The sequence below is a fragment of the Procambarus clarkii genome, chromosome 1 (genome assembly GCF_040958095.1).
Source record: "Procambarus clarkii isolate CNS0578487 chromosome 1, FALCON_Pclarkii_2.0, whole genome shotgun sequence".
In the NCBI taxonomy this organism is placed as follows: Eukaryota; Metazoa; Arthropoda; class Malacostraca; order Decapoda; family Cambaridae; genus Procambarus; species Procambarus clarkii.
In genome coordinates, this window is record NC_091150.1 from 46,311,857 (window position 1) to 46,328,744 (window position 16,888).

At 42.7% G+C, this 16,888-nt stretch overlaps 1 protein-coding gene across 1 annotated transcript in view; it reads right to left on the reverse strand.

Moving 5' to 3' along the window:
* The window catches only part of LOC123774339 (Bub1-related kinase), a 139,097-nt gene that overhangs the window by 11,679 nt on the left and 110,530 nt on the right, over nucleotides 1-16,888 (reverse strand). Inside the window, 2 exon segments of the mRNA XM_069322183.1 lie at nucleotides 1,919-2,192; nucleotides 6,615-6,817. Coding sequence (XP_069178284.1) covers nucleotides 1,919-2,192; nucleotides 6,615-6,817 — 477 coding nt within the window.

The following is a 16,888-nucleotide window of genomic DNA, read 5'->3' on the forward strand; positions in this document are numbered from 1 at the left end:
GTTCATCAGGAACCTGAACCTGACAAGCTAGGAAAGAACCAGATCACTGGCACAAAGTCCCCCCCCCCCCCCCCAGGAGACACAGCAGGGTCACAACTAACCGTGCTAACCAGGTAAATATTCAAGGAGCTAGATTCAGGCCAAAGGTTAAAACTCTGAAGCAGTAAGATTGATGTCAAAGAAATCCTAACCAGTCTCCAAACATCAGGTCAATGGGATCATGCCAGTATGCATCTTTAAGGTTCAAGGAAACAATCCAAGAATTTACCTGAAACATCAAGCAAACTTGAGATAAAGTTGTCATGCAAAAGGTCAAATGGAAAGATGCTGCTCAAACTCGAGAGGTCTGACGAGTCTGGCTTGGGGACCAAGAATTGGGACACCTACTGGAGAGAGGGGATTAACTTGACCATGTGAGAGACCAATGCATTACAAGTTGTAATGCCAATGGACCACCCAAGGAGCCCAAGAACAGGAACTGGCAAAATGAACCAGACAAACATCCCCCACACAGCGCCATCAAAGGGGTGAACCGCAAAATGGGTAGCATAAAAACATCTAAAGAGAAGAACCCCTAAGTGACTCCAGAGAATGATGGTGACCAGATGGAGATGGAGAAGAGGTATGCACTGGTGGAGCCTGGAAATCAGGCTCCACCAGAGGCCTACCTAGTCCAGCTACAGGCAAAGGCCCATCCTACGAAGACTGTCGCTCGCTCGCGCGCAAAAAAAAAAAAAAAAAAAAAAAAAAAAAAAAAAAAAAAAAAAAAAAAAAAAAAAAAAAAAAAAAAAAAAAAAAAAAAAGGGGGGGGGGGGGGCAAAAAGGTGAGGCAAGCAAGTCAATTAAGGAGCAAGCCGAGTGAATCTAGAGCCTGAACCGGCATGAGACAGGCAAAGAAGTCCGCCAATGCCCCTCAAAGGAGGGAACCAACTTGGTAAGAGCCACAAGGCAGCAACACCTGGCACTAAAGTTAAAACATTCAGGTCACCCTAGAGCTGGTCCAAGACCAGCTCAACTATAACCCAGATGTGTAAAATGGCTGCCAAGTAAGCATGGGCACTGTGATCCTCCATGGTGTGGACCCCAGAGAACAAAGGCAGCCAGACATAGCTGTCACCTACTCATGTCACATTTTCTTTCCAGCCCCAGGGCAAAGAGGAAGCGAGGTCACATGCACCTTGCCATAGTAGCCAGGTCACACCTCCATTGAACATTTCTTATAAATAATGCTCACCCACTGTGCACAGCCATAGATTTATTATTGAATACATACAAATAACAATACATACAGTAAGCAAATGGCTTTCACTGGAAAGAGTCCAAAGGATGGCCTCACTTATTTGTAAAGAACTAGGACCTGCTAAAGCCAGCAACTCAAAGAGTGATTCACACTTGGGATGTCAACAGGGCAGCTCTGTTGACATGGGGAGCCAGAGCTCCTGGTGCTGGAACTAGGGGATTTGACTAACTGCAGGTGGATCAATTGCAGTCTTTGCCGCTTTGTTTCTTTTCTTTCTGTAAACCTTGCTGTTGTCTGTTCTGCTTCACTTACTTTCTAGATGTTTTCTTGGTGAAGATGACCATAAGAACCCCTGCTCCCTTTATCCGAGGGGGCCAGACTCTGGTTTCTAGTAGGCCATTAAGGACACCTAAGGCTGATATGATGAATACGTATACAGCTAAGTAAGCCAGCTACAGAGGGCCACCATTTGACCAATCCAGAAATAAAGATATGAAGAAAAGTCAGAATTGTTGCCTAAGAAGATATATTTATAAGGCTTATAATGAGGTTATTTATGTGTGGTTAAACCATGGCTCATAGGCCATAACTAGTATCATCCAGGTCAGTGGTGTGGCAAATAAGATGCAAACTAATCTGAAAAATTGTTGACTACATGACTCAAAACATATAATTTACCTTCTCTGTAAAAGTTGTTCCTTGAGGAAATCTCTTCATGTCAATACTTCTTCCAAAATCAATAAGCTTAAGCGAGACAGGACACTCTGCAAACATCTCGGCTGGCGTAGTGGCACTTTTGTTGATCTTTGGAATTTCCCGAATAAGGAAATTGTCAGGTTTTACATCTGCATGTATGATGCTACAGCTATGCAGTGCTTCCAGGACTGACAATACTTCTATAATAAAGTACATTGCAATTTCCTCGGGTATGGACTTCCCTGCAGTCTTATAACTAGAGGAAAAAAATAATATTTGTATGATTTTCATAACATAGTAGATAACCTAACTGCATGTAGATGACCTAAGTCAACATGAAAAAAAATTGATTATGGTAAAATTTATTGTTCAACTATTATTACAGCTATTGTTCAACTGCAAGAGGCAAACAGAGCTTCAGATAGAGTGGTGGAGTAGCACAATGCAGAAGTAATAGCAATATTGAAATGTTTAGCAGAAGACAATGCATACACTTGGGACAAGTTTGTTGATAGAGTAGTCGGCGGCAAACACGGCTAATAACAGATCTAGAGGGGATACTCCTTATTTCTTGATGCATGGGTTTGATCACAGGTTGCCATATGAAACCTTCACCAGTGCTCAACCACCTTCCTATGCTTTGGATTTCAGGAGTGTAGTCTGTCATCTTGCAGTAAAACTGTTTAATTTGATTAAATTGCACTTGAGGAAGTCAACAGCGGTGGAAGCTTATTACAACAGAAAAAACAAGGTCAAAGCAAAAGAAATTAAAGTGGGGAGATTGGATTTTCATCAAAAGGACGCAGACAGCATTAGAAGGTAAATAAGCAGCTAAATTTACAGGACCATGTAGAGTAACCAGCAGGAAGAATGTGGAAGAAACAATGAGTGCGATTAGTTCAGGCTATGAGTTTAACTGTCATCCTGACCGTGTTGGGGTGGTCGCAAATGCAAGGAACTGTATCCAAAAAAAAGGTAACAAGGCGTGGATATGGCAGATCAATGTACTAGAGAGTTGTTCGAAGATCAAAATGGAGTCACCTCACAAGGTGAGGAAAATGAGGGAGTTAGAAACTAGGAAGAATAGAGATATACAGAAATAAAGTACAGAAGAGCAGGCTGGTCTCCAACCAGGTCAAAACTAAGAGTCACTCATATATCACAAGTAGGGATATTAACCCTTAAACTGCTCAGCAAAAGGGTTAGGGAAGTGAAAAATATTAAAATTATGTAAAAATTACTTAAAAATGTTAAACAAATCTCCAACTTATTGGCTTCAGCGTCGCGAAACTTTCATCAAAATATTTTCAGAAATTGATTTTAGACGATTAAAAAAAAAAAAAAAAAAAAGAACGTTTTGTTGATAAGGAGAACAGCTCCTATTAACTAGAACTGATGGATAGTGCAGTAATAGAGAGATGCAAGCACCTGTCCAATGCACAAAGGAGAAGAATAGTAGTAAGAAGTGTCCACAAAGTGGATATGCAACTGGTACTTTTATAGTATTGCCGAGTAATACATAATAACACAAATAATAATATGTTATTATGCTCTATTTTGTTATACATCATATAACTACATTGCCCAGTTTTAATATCTTATTTTCATCAATGTCCAATTTTTTTAGGGGATTATTTTTTTTAAGTTTTTAGTTTTCTTCTTTGTTTATTATCTGATTTTGTTGTAACCTTCGCATCCTGGAGAGTGCATACCAGTCCCTAACTATGTGAACATAGAATGAAATTGGTCAACAAATAAATCAAGTCAACTCGCAGAACTTGGGACTGAATATTTTTGGTCGAGTTTTTTTTTTACAGATTTCAAACTATTTTCTTTGTCTCTTTAGGTTGTTTTGATGATTAGAGACTGGTTTAGGGTTTTTTCACTCATATAAAGTATACCCTAGATGTATCCCGTAAATCATTACAATTATAATTATCCCAATATTTTATTTTTTTGGGGGTTATTTTTTTCTTGATTTCATTTCAACACACTCTGACCTACAACTTCACATATTCGAGTATGAATGCCAAATAATGTTTATTAAAACATACAAGTAAATTCATGAATTAGAACTGCCTTTAACATTGTCGATAACTTCAACTTCAACTATATCTATAACTAGAATTTCAACTTACTTCAGTATCCAAAAAACTAGTTTCTGACTGATTCTCAACAGTTTTACATATAGTGAGCACAGATGTCTGTTTTACAATCCCAATTAAATTGATTTTTCATAAACTCTAAACATTTAGTTATAAATTTTTGTTGTCTAAATTTCCGCATATTTCAAATGCCTTATTAACGATTTTTTTACAGTAAACTACTGAAAACATATACAGCTGTATTCTAAATATATGAAAATGAATATCATATGCTATTCTGAGAGCCTAATAACACCAAATGAACAATTGGTGATATTTTATATTTTTGTAGCTGATTTCAAAACTTGAAGTTTTCAATATTCAATTTTATAATTATTTGTTATTTTCTAGTTTTTCAAGTTACGATGGCATCATTAAGACACAGTTGGAGCATTTTCCTAGTAGATTATGCACAAAACATTTGAAAGCCTTTCAGCAAATTTTAAAAACTGAGCTCAATGTCTGACTTCATATGACGTTTTGCGTAACTTAACCACTGCACTGCGCAAAGCGCCTTTAGGCGCTCAGAGAGTTGTGCTTTTTGTTTTTTAATTTGGCTATATTTTAATGTTTTTTAATGTTTTCATTACTATTTGTGTTTTGAAATGGAAATATTTGACTTTGGAAACATTTTGACATTAAATTTACCTGAACATTTGTAAAAATAACAAAAATATGTCCTTGTCAATTGCACCAAGACGTTTTTGCCGAAAATAGGTGAGCAGTGCAAGGGTTAAGGCTTAAAGGAACAATAAAGTGGAGATTGGTGATGGTATCGTTGTTCTTGTAGTTATGGTAATTTAGATTTGTTGTTGCCCTTGTGGTTGTAATTACCTAAGTGTAGTTACAGGATGAGAGCTACGCTCATGGTGTCCCGTCTTCCCAGCACTCTGTCGTATAAAGCTTTGAAAGTACTGACGGTTTTGGCCTCCACCACTTGCTCACCTAACTTGTTCCAACCATCTACCACTCTGTTTACAAAGTGAATTTTCTTATATTTCTTTGGCTGTTTTGTATAGTTAGTTTAAATCTAAGACCTCTTGTCCTCAAAGTTCCAGGTCTCAAGAAATCTTCCCTATCAATTTTATCGATTCCTGTACTATCTTGTACGTAGTGATCATATCACCTCTTTTTCTTCTGTCTTCTAGTTTTGGCATATTTAATGCCTCTAACCTCTCCTCGTAGCTCTTGCCCTTCAGTTCTGGGAGCCACTTAGTGGCATGTCTCTGTACCTTTTCCAATTTCTTGATGTGCTTCTTAAGATATGGGCACCATACAACTGCCGAATATTCTAGCTTTGGCCTAACAAAAGTCGTGAACAATTTCTTTAGTATTTCGCCATCCATGTATTTAAAAGCAATTCTGAAGTTAGAAAGCGTAGCATAGTAGCATGGAGTAGTTAATATGCACGTGTCGTCCTTGTGGTGATATGCACGTGTCGTCCTTGTGGTGATATGCACGTGTCGTCCTTGTGGTAATATGCACGTGTCGTCCTTGTGGTGATATGCACGTGTCGTCCTTGTGGTTATGGTAATTTGGTAGTGGTCTTGTAGTTCTGGTAATTTGGTGTTGTCCTCCTTTTTGTGGCAATTTGGTGTTGTCCTTATGGTTGAGGAAATTTGGTGGTGTCTTTGTGGAAGTGGCAATTTGGATGTGGTGGTGTTGCTCTTGGGGTAATTACCTAAGTGTAGTTACAGGATGAGAGCGACACTTGTAGTGTCCCGTCTTCCCAGCACTCTGTCACATGACGCTTTGAAATTACTGACGGTTTTGGCCACCACCACTTTCTCCCCTAACTTGTTCCAACCGTCTACCACTCTGTTTACAAAAGTGAATTTTCTTGTATTTCTCTGGCAGCTTTGTTTCATTAGTTTAAATCTATAACCTCTTGTTCTTGAAGTTCCAGGTCTCAGGAATTCTTCCCAATCAATTTTAGGGATTCCTGTTACTATTGTGTACGCAGTGATCATATCTACCCTTTTTCTTCTATTTTCTAGTTTTTGCATATTTAATGCCTCCAACCTCTCCTTATAGCTCTTGTCCTTAAGTTCTGGGAGCCAAATTCCTTTATTTTCTATTTGTTATAATTGCTCTGGAAGCAGTGGACATAGATTTTTCAACTACTACTGCTTTCAGAGTATTCCTCCTGTTTACCACCATAAATGCATGCAGGTGTTTTCTTACTTCTTTGCATTCTAAGCTCCTCCTATGTTCTGTTGTCATATTCTCTTCATTTTGATATTTAGGCTGTCTTTGTCAATTCCCCTCAGAATATGTTTTGTAATGATCACAACCTCTATAGTCCTTCTCACACCTAAAATTGTTAGAGTTGGTTCCCTTAACTAATATCAACATTAACTTTTTGTTCCTAAAAATGTCAACAAAACTTCAGCATTCAAGGCAGTGAAAGGGGCTAAAAGCAAGAACATGTTTAAAATATATATTTTTTTAAACAAATGTACTTTTGCATGTGCAAACAAGAAATAAAATACAATTGTAAATATTGTTCGTAACTAAACAAAATAAATACATACCCATTAACAACATCCAACAGAGTTCCATACTTATGATACTGATTCACAAGAATGGAACCATTGGTGAAGAAATATCCCCTGTTTATTCTCATCACAGAATCGAGCATGTTTGCTGTATAAGCACACGATTTCAGGCGATTTCTTAGTTCGTGACAGATGTAAAACTCCCAGGGGCATGCTGGTTTCTGCACCTTCAGGATCATCTGGGGAAAATATCAGGACTTAATAAAACAGTAACAGCCCCTTTCTGAGCAAGACACTCATTAGACAAGATCGCAATAGTCAGGGTAGGCTGATGCCTTACACTGGTGCAATGGGGATCTTTTTCTATGCCAGTTTTTGGTCATACTGGTGTTAGGGAAGAGCTGGATACAAGCTCAATGCACCCCCAGAGTTCCAACAGAAAGTTCACTCAAACACTAAGTTTCCTTAAGCCTTACTTAGCAATACAAATACTCCTGAACCACACAGAAATCACACTAACGTGATACATATCAATGAGAAAATTTACCAGGGCTGTGAAGTGATGTGAACCCATGACCCCAGCATTGCCAGTCGCGTACTCTACCACTGGACCATCAAAACTTGTGAAAATTCATACAATTGGATTTCTACTGAAATCATAGGAATTCTGGAGGCCCCTACTAAAGCTAGTCCACATTGGACCACAAAGGACCACTTTGCCCTTCCACCAGAGTGCTTGTGGGTCATATGTAAAAACTTGGACTGGCTTCAGTAGGGGCCTCCAGACTTCCTGTGATTTCAGGAAGTCATCCATTGTATGACTTTTACAAGCCACGGTGGTTCAGTGGTAGAGTAAGCGACGGCAATGCCGGGGTCGTAGGATCACACCACCTCACAGCCCAGGTGGATTTTGTCATTACAAATACTGCAACACTTTCGATCGTTAATAACACAGTATGTCATTAACGTCAAAAATTTATGTAGACGGATGTTCAGTAACAACTCGGTATTGCATCAAAAATTTAGTAGACGAATGTTAGGTAACAACGCAGTATGGCGTCAAAAATTAAAATATTTTGCCTGCTTTCAGCTTGGCTGCAGGAGGGGGTGCACTGCAGTTTTGGACATTATATGCATATACTCCTGTAGGGAATTTCATTGCGAATACATTGATACCAAAATGAAAGACCTAGGACGAGAATTGGGGTAACAAAGTTGAAAAGAGTATACATATTTTATTGCTCTTGAGCACTCACGGGGGTAATGGGCTTTCACTTTCTCCATTTGCTGTGTGTGGTACGCCGTGCTTCTGGACTTTATATATGCATATACTTCTGTAGGGAATTCTATTGCGAACACAATGATACCAAAATGAAAGACCAAGGATGAGGATTGAGGTGACCAAAGTGAAAAGAGTGTACACATTTTATTGCTCTTGTGCGCTCCCGGGTAACACGCTCTCACTTTCCCTGTTTTGTGTGGGTGGTACGCTGGGCTTTTGGACTTTATATGCATTTAATCCTGTAGAGAATTCAATTGCGAACACATTTATATCAAATTGATAACCCTACGACGAGAATTGAGATGACAAAGTTGAAAAAGAGTATACATTTTTCAGTAGTACCACATTCTCTAATGGAATGGCAGGCGCACCTTGAGGTGGCGCGGCGCTCTCTTGCCCAAAGCGCGAAAGTGTTAAGTAATGGTCTCGCCAACCCACCTGTTTCTTCCACCTATGCTCTACACTCAACTACCATCAGATAGAAGTGCCAATGTCAAGACTAAGTCAATTTTCTCAAGGCCCATATTCTACCCATCTTCTTTTGTGATCCCTCTCAATCCTGCAGTCTCATCTTCTGTATGTATTAATTATCCCAATTGCCTTCTTCAAATTGACTATGTAATTGAACACTGTCACTAATGCCACCTTGCTCCTCAAGTTTTAATACCCTAAATATCAGATTTACTTTGGGTGACCACCACCTCAAACACTGCTGGTTCATCCTCTCTTCTCTCCTCCTGTATTACCAGTATATGCTCCTTCAGTAAGTACCTACCTGTAGCATCCTATAATCTTGCCCCCTCTGTATGTACTATCTTCTGTCAATATCTTTCACAGCCCAGCTAATTTTCCTTTAGTCATCAGGAGCTCTGCCTATAATCCACCTTTCACTTTTTCTGGCCTTACACTATTTACAGTACTCACACTTCTACCTGGGATTCTAGCTTTTAGCTGAAGGATTATGTATGATTACTACAACTATCATTTTGTCCACTATGGTTATGACTATGATGCAGTCCTGTGGATTCGCACAACATCCATGTATGTTTCCTATGCAGACTATGAGTTACAATAACATGGCTGAAGATATGAAGACTAAACCACACACCAGAAAATGAGGAGACGTCGACGTTTTGATCCGACTTGGACCAATATCAAGTCGATTGTGATGGGAGCGAGGGATGCACAGCCATTAACCCTTACACTGCTCAGGGGTCATATGGACATTTACACCCCTGTGCGCAAGAAAAAAAAAATTCAAAATTTTTTTTTCGTCTTCTAAACATGTTAATTTGTGTCCCCCGAGCACGGAAAAAAAAAAAAAAAAAAAATCGTAGGTGACATATTTTGGGCGCAATTGACCGAGGAAGTCTGGCAAAAAGTGGGCGTTGACAGAGCGGTCGTCAGACCCGGTCAGCGTCACCCGCGTTGACAGATGGGAGTTGCCACAAAGATATTATTACCTAATTGTTTCAATGTCTCCAATTGATTTTTTCTTAGTTTTTTTGCAGTAATATTATTCAATAGTGTGTATTGTAATATATTTATATAATAAAAGTGGTTAATAATCGCTATACTCAAAAGTATGATGTGCATATTAGTGATTCAATTATTATGTTTATAAAACAATAAACAAATAGTTTTGCTGCTATTACACTCTATACACAGGTTATATATAAGTATTGGCATGTTTTGGTCACCATACCGAACCACTAAGTTGGTATTGAGAGTCGAAAAGCAACGAGGAGTTACCGCCACACACCAGCCAGCCACTCACTGCCACTCCCTCAACACACGCACTAAACTTTCTCCCCCAACAATACCAGTTGTGGTGTTATTATACTATATACAGACGTTATATATAAGTATGTGTATATTTTGTTCACCACAACTGTACAGCTAAGCTGATATAGTTAGTTCAGGCACTAAGAGTCGTCGCTATACACAGATGGCGGCTGGCGGCTCCCTCACTCTTTCAAAGTCACACGCACTAAACTTTCTCCCCCAACAATACCTTTTGCAGTGTTATTACCCTATATACACATATTATATATAAATATCTACATGTTTTATGCACCGTAACTGTACACCTAAGCTTGTAGAGCGCCCAAAGAGCATAGTGGCCACCCTCTAAACAGCTAGACAAATCGTGCAGACGACGTCACCTCCGTCACCCATATGGCTCCTCCCAGCATAATCCTTTTGCTGTTATTACACTAATACACACATTATATATAAGTATCTACATTTGTGTTCACCATAGAGAACCACTGACCTGGTATGGTGAACGCAAACAATAACAGGTGGCCACACAGTCAGTAAACGATGCTGTCTCCCTCCGTCTCTCAGCATCACTCCTCACACAGCACTAATTATTACAACAATCCTGCTATTATCACAACCCTGGTTATTTATATCACAGTCATTGGTCATCTGTAATATTGTCATCGCTAAATAATAACAATTATATATTTATTTTGACATTTTTCGGCGATGCTGTGGTCACAAGCTGAACATCAATGCTGTTCGCTCATGCTGCGTGCGCCGGCCTTGGTTGCTCCAACAGTACTGTACCTCTCACACCTGAGAATATTGCCCACGATTTTTTTTTAAAATGGCATCTGTTTACAAGAGCCCTGAGGAAGCTACTGTGAACCCCATGTAGCCGCGGGCCATTTGAATCAGGCCTGGCACCCTATGGCGTATATATACGCCATGTGCACCATGGGACATGTTACTCAGGGCGTATATATACGCCATGCGCAGTTTAAGGGTTAAGCAAAGCAAGAGAGAGGTGAGGAGGAGGAAATTCTAAGAGGAAGGTGGGGATGGGATGGGTTTAATAAAGGGGTGTAAAAGGGGTAATATTGGGTATATGAATTGGAATGTAAGACTAAGAGGAGGAAACAAAAGAAAAAAGAAAGAGGAAAAAGGATGGGTAGGCTTCTGTTAGGTCATGTTTGTTAGAAAGTTTAGAGCATTTGACTATATACTGTCAAAGGGAAGTGTCAATAGCAACAAAGCCAGGACTAAGGATCATGTTAGGTGTGTTGTGTATCAGATCCGATTTGCTAAAACGGCATCTGTGAAGAGTAGAGGCAGGAAAGATTACTTTCGAAGAAGACCAATCAAGAGGACGATTAGAATCCCTAACATGACAGAAGAGAGCATTGTTTGTGTCTGCAGACTTATCACTTCTTTTGTGTGCCTTAAGTCTGTCATTTAGTGTACAGCCGAGGGTTCTCCTCTCTTCCCTGTTCTTGCCTATCTCTATATGGAATATTTTGAAACCATTCTTCTTCTCACTACTGATACTCGTTCCTCTCTCTGGCTTCGCTATGTTGATGACATTTTTGCTTTATGGCCTCATGACCTTAGTCTTTTCCATCCTTCTCTCTCTCAACAATCTGGCTGCTCCTATCTATTTCAAAGTTGAATGAGAATCTAATTCCCTCCTTCCTGTTATTGACGTTCATGTTCAAAGCTCTGTGACCGGCTTATCTTTTTCGCTCTACTGTAAACCCAGGTATAGTGTTATGTACATTCACCTCTTTTCCTACCATCATCCTCCTATTAAGAAAAGTGGTCTCAACTCTTCCTCCGAACTCTAAGCATCAGTGACCCTCAGTTCATTGATTCGGAAATATCCTTTATTTACAAATCTCTCTTCCCCCTTGGTTACCTCTTACACTTTATCAACTGTACCTATTCTCAAGCTAAATAAAATTTCTTTCATCCCAAACCTGTTTCCAACACTAGTACCACTGTGCTCTGCCTTCCCTTCACAACTGAACTAAAAAATCTTACTAATACCATTCGTCCTCTAGACAAAGCTTGCCTTTTGACAAACACTCTTCATAGTACAGTAATCTGGTTCACCATGCTCCTCCTGATTCCAATGCTGCTGGTGTCTACTCTATTTCCTGTTCGTCTTGTTGTCTCTAATACTTTGGGGCAACTGGCTGTACTCTAAATGACAGACTTAAGGAACAAAAGAAGTGTCAAATTTTACCACCACCAGATGGGCCACCATGACCTGAGTTAAGCGAGTGAAAATGCAAGGTGCCAGATTCAAGACAAATGGAAACTGAAACCCGCTATGAAACCCAACCAATCCCAGAACCCCAGATGAATCGTGACGGGCCAATAAGTGTCCTTGAGGTCCAGGGGAAATCATTGAAGCACTCAGCTCGATAACAAACTGGACCTGGGACACCGTGGTCATCTGAAACGAGGGGGCAAGGAACTAACTGGGTTAGACAAGACAAATCCAGAATGTACCAGAGATCCACACAGTCCCATTTCAGAACTGGAAAAAAGCGGGAAACCCACTTGAGAGAAGATGTCGTCTTGACCACGCCCAAGCGAAGCCACTCTGAGATAACTCAATTGAGGGAAGGGAAAGAAGCCTGTCCTCCGAGATCCCACCCCCTGACATGGGAGAGGTCCACCCAATGTCAGCACAGGCCGGAAGAAGCGATTAGACAAGCCCTTGAAACACAGGACCAAGTGAAGGCAAAAAGAGCCAGCCATTGCCCCATTTCCCCATCAATTGGGCGACCCACGAAAGGGTCGATGTGAACCGAGAAGCTAACCGTTGCACAGAGCGAACACCACTCCAACCAGATGATGAAGACCCCTAGGAACTCAACCACACACAAACTGGCACCAAAGGTCTACCCTGACCAAACGAGGCCAGAGCCCTGGCATGACCAATCCCAGAGGTCCTGGAACAAATCCCCGGAACACCAAGTCTGAAATAGGACAGCAACTGATTGAAGCTGCCGACAGAAAGTGGGACACAGTGTCCTCTGGGAACAACAGAGGACAGAATGGCGAAGACGACTGCAAAACCAGGGCGCAAGCAGAATCTAAAGACAGAACAAGCACGGCCTGCTGACAGGCACGACAAGAGGTAAACATAGAAATCACCTCCAGGAGGATTGGCGCAAATGACTTCAACAAGGCAGACGCCGCCGCAGCAGCTGAAACCAGAACCCCAGCCGAAAACCCCCTGACTCAACGCACCTACATCCTCCGAAAGCCAATCCAAAGACAACTCCAGAAGACCGAGGAGGTGCAATACCAAGGCCAAATGACCGTGAATCCGAAGATCATTAGCCGCCAAAGCAGCCAAAAATTAGTGGGAACCCGAGCATGCAATTGCACCAGACCAACATCAGGAGGAAGTGCAGGGGCGAAGAGGCACTCATTGAGAAACTCAAGCGAGACCCCCAAGATTAATTGCAACACCGAAGAGACCTCTGGCCGCTCAAGTGTGCAGGTATGACAAAACCAGCGTTGAATGTAATGAAACGCCATTTTCTGGGTGAGACACAGACTCCCCGGAGTTATTGAGGCTCATATGTAATATATTAGACTTTGGCATCAGTGTGAATGGAGTTTATAGGCCTACCAGGCCAGAACCTGGCCCCCATTAGAGAGGCACGAGGATACCTGCTTGATGGGGTTCTGGGAGTTGTTCTACTCCCCAAGCCCAGCCCAAGCCCAGGGCTGACTTGTGAGAGTTTGGTCCACTAGGCTGTTGCTTGCAGCGGCCCACAGGCCCACATATCTACCACAGCCCGGTTGGTCCGGCATTCCTTGGAGAAAATGATCTAGTTTTCCCTTGAAGATGTCCACAAATGTTCCAGCAATATTTCTTATGCTCGCTGGGAGGATGTTGAACAACCGCGAACCTCTGATGTTTATACAGTGTTCTCTGATTGTGCCTATGGCACCCCTGCTCTTTACTGGTTCTATTCTGCATTTTCTTCCGTATCATTCACTCCATTATGATGTTATTTTACTGTGTAGATTTGGTACCTGACCCTCCAGTATCTTCCACGTGTATATCATTTGGTATCTCTCTCATCTTTCTAGCGAGTACATTTGGAGAGCTTTGAGACAATCCCAATAATTTAGGTGCTTTATTATGTCTATGTATGCTGTATGTGTTCTCTGTACTCCCTCTATTTCAGTAATCTCTCCTGCTCTGAAGGGGGAAGTGAGTGTTGAGTAGTACTTAAGACGGGACAGTACAAGTGATTTGTATAGTACAACCATTGTGATCGGATCCCTGAATTTGAAAGTTCTCATTATCCATCCGATTATTTTTCTGGCTGACGCAATATTTGCTTGGTTATGCTTCCTAAACGAGGAGCCATGGGAATGGCTGATTTGAAGCATTCTATGTCTGTCATCGACCGGGTCAGGCACCCAGGAAGGTAAGCATCCCAAAACAAACCATTATTCTGGTTGAAACTACTACTGAGAGTCAAAAGAGTAGACAGAACTCCCCAAGAAACACAAACAAGCATGATGTCACCAATTGCCGCGCCAGTCTACGCAGCTCCCCCCCTCCCTGGGAGGGGGAAGAGGGAGCCCCAGACCACTCGCACCAGAAATCCACACCTTCAGTTCTTTGGCTGATGTGAATGGCATTGGTTGCTGTGGCTCTGGCTACTAATTCTGTCCTCTGCTCTGTGCCTTGTGGTGTGGGGCGAATCTTCTCTGGTGGTGCGCAAGCCAGGAGTAACTTCCAAAGTACTTGGGCTGCATGCGCCTAGGATAGCCCAAAGCCCTTGGGACTTGGGGTTATCTTCCACAAGTTACCTTGGCGTCTACCTCTGTTGGTCTTTTGCTGCTTGGTAATTGATCACCAAGAGTGTACTGGGGGTTTTCCTCCTCTCTTGTTGGTACAAAACACAATCGAATCTTCCCATAGTAGAAAAACAGCATGTCAAGGATTTGGAAATAATGATATCCGACGATCTGACGTTTAGGGAGCATAACCAAGCAAAAATTATAGGATGGATTACGAGAACTTTCAAATCCAGGGATCCCATCACGATGGTTGTACTCTTCAAGTCACTTGTGTTGTCCCGTCTCGAGTAGTGCTCAGTACTCACTTCCCCCTTCAGAGCAGGAGAGATTGCTGAAATAGAGGGAATACAGAGAACATATACGGCACGCATAGACGAGATAAAACACCTAAACTATTGGGATTGTCTCAAAGCTCTCCAAATGCACTCTCTAGAAAGGAGACGAGAGAGATACCAAATAATATACACATGGAAAATATTGGAGGGCCAGGTCCCAAATCTACACAGTAAAATAACAACGTACTGGAGTGAACGATATGGAAGAAAATGCAAGACTGAACCAGTGAAGAGCAGAGGTGCCATAGGCACAATCAGAGAACACTGAATAAACATCAGAGGGCCGCGGTTGTTCAACGTCCTCCCAGCGACTATAAGAAACATTGCCGGAACAACCGTGGACATTTTCAAGAGAAAACCGAACTGTTTTCTAAGAGAAGTGCTGAACCAACCGGGCTGTGGTGGGTATGTGGGCCTGCGGGCCGCTCCAAGCAACAGCCTGGTGGACCAAGCTCTCACAAGTCGAGCCTGGCCTCGGGCCGGGCTTGGGGAGTAGAAGAACTCCCAGAACCCCATTAAGCAGGTATCAAGCAGAGGAAGAGCGCAACACGCGAGCATAAGTGACGTTAGCATAAGGTGGGAGCCGGCGAACCTGGTGCCTCGCCTCAGGAAAAGATAAACGCTCCCGGTGCTTCAAGTTGAGGTCGGCTGCCTCAAGCTTGTAATGTATACATGCACGGGAGTAGGTAGGGTGGGCCTCACCGCAATTGAGGCAGCGAGAGTGGGGAGAAGTGCACTCCGACTTAGAGTGACCTTCGCTCCCACACAAAGGACAGAGACAGTTCCAGAGCAGCGGAGGGCACCATGCCCAAACCTCCAGCACTTATTACAGAGCCGAGGAGAGGGAATGTACTCCTGGACAGAGCACCTGGCACCAGCAAGAATGACAGAAGGCAGAAGGGTCCTACCATCAAAGGTAATCTTCACAACCTGAAGGGGCTGATGGCGACGACCACAAGGGGGACGAAGTAAACATGTCTACCTGGAGGATAGAATGGCCTTGGGCATCGAGGATATGCCGAATATCATCGTGGCAGTCCTGCAGATTCCGAACACCGGTTACAACATGGGGCAGGAGGAGAATAGTGCCAGCACTGGCAATCAACCGAGCATTCTTTGAGACCCGAACAGGGGGTCTCGTCAAGGCAGGATGAGGCAGTCAAGCGGGAAGCTGCATCCTGAGAAGGAGCAGTAACGACACGTGTACCGAGACGGGTGGGGTTGAAGGTAACAGAGGCATCTACAGAATCAACAAAATGCCTATGGAGGGAGAAATCATCAAGAGGCGTAGAATTAAGAGGGAGATCAAAGTATTTGGCCCACGAAGCGGGACCAAACAAGGCCTGATACGCATCAGTACGGGAAGGAATCGAGTGAGTGCGGCCGTGGCGCGGACGGCATTGAGAACCCCAGAGAGAGAGGGGTTAAAAGGTGCAGTAGTCACAATGAGAGACTGAGCCGCGCCAGGGAACGAAGTTGTCACCACTAGGGGCTTGTGGCTCGACCCAACCACAGAGGAGGGAGGGGAGCCGAGGGGAGAAGTCAGGAGGGTCAAAGGAGGAGCAAGGTCGGGGCCTAACGCAGCGGGGGCTACAGAGCCCGGTCTTCCAATACAGTCCGACTCGGGGGCTAGGTCGCCCACCCCAAGAGCCTGAGAGGATACAAGAGGAACATTCAAAGATATAAAAACGAAAAGAAACACTTTCATTCACAATGTGCCCCCATACCCACCATGGAGCCACAATTAGAGGCAGGACACCCAACAAGAAGCTATCGCTGATCATGCCGGGCCCCCCTAGGTGTGCGTCGTGAGTATATGCCCCACAAACGCCACCGTAAGAACTGTCAATCCATCGAGACCAGGTTCAGTAACTAAAGGGGGATAGACAATAAAAGGTTCCCCTCGCTCGAGACGTTGGGTACTACAGTTCTACGGGTGCAAGAGTATGCCTCCTCAAACACCCAGGCGTCAAAACAAAAGAAGGCCAAAAGAATGATCAAAACAGGCACAAGGTCAGTAGGAAATGACAACGAGAAAGGAGAAGGGGGGGGGGAGAAAAACAAAACAAAAGGAAAAGGCGTCCAGC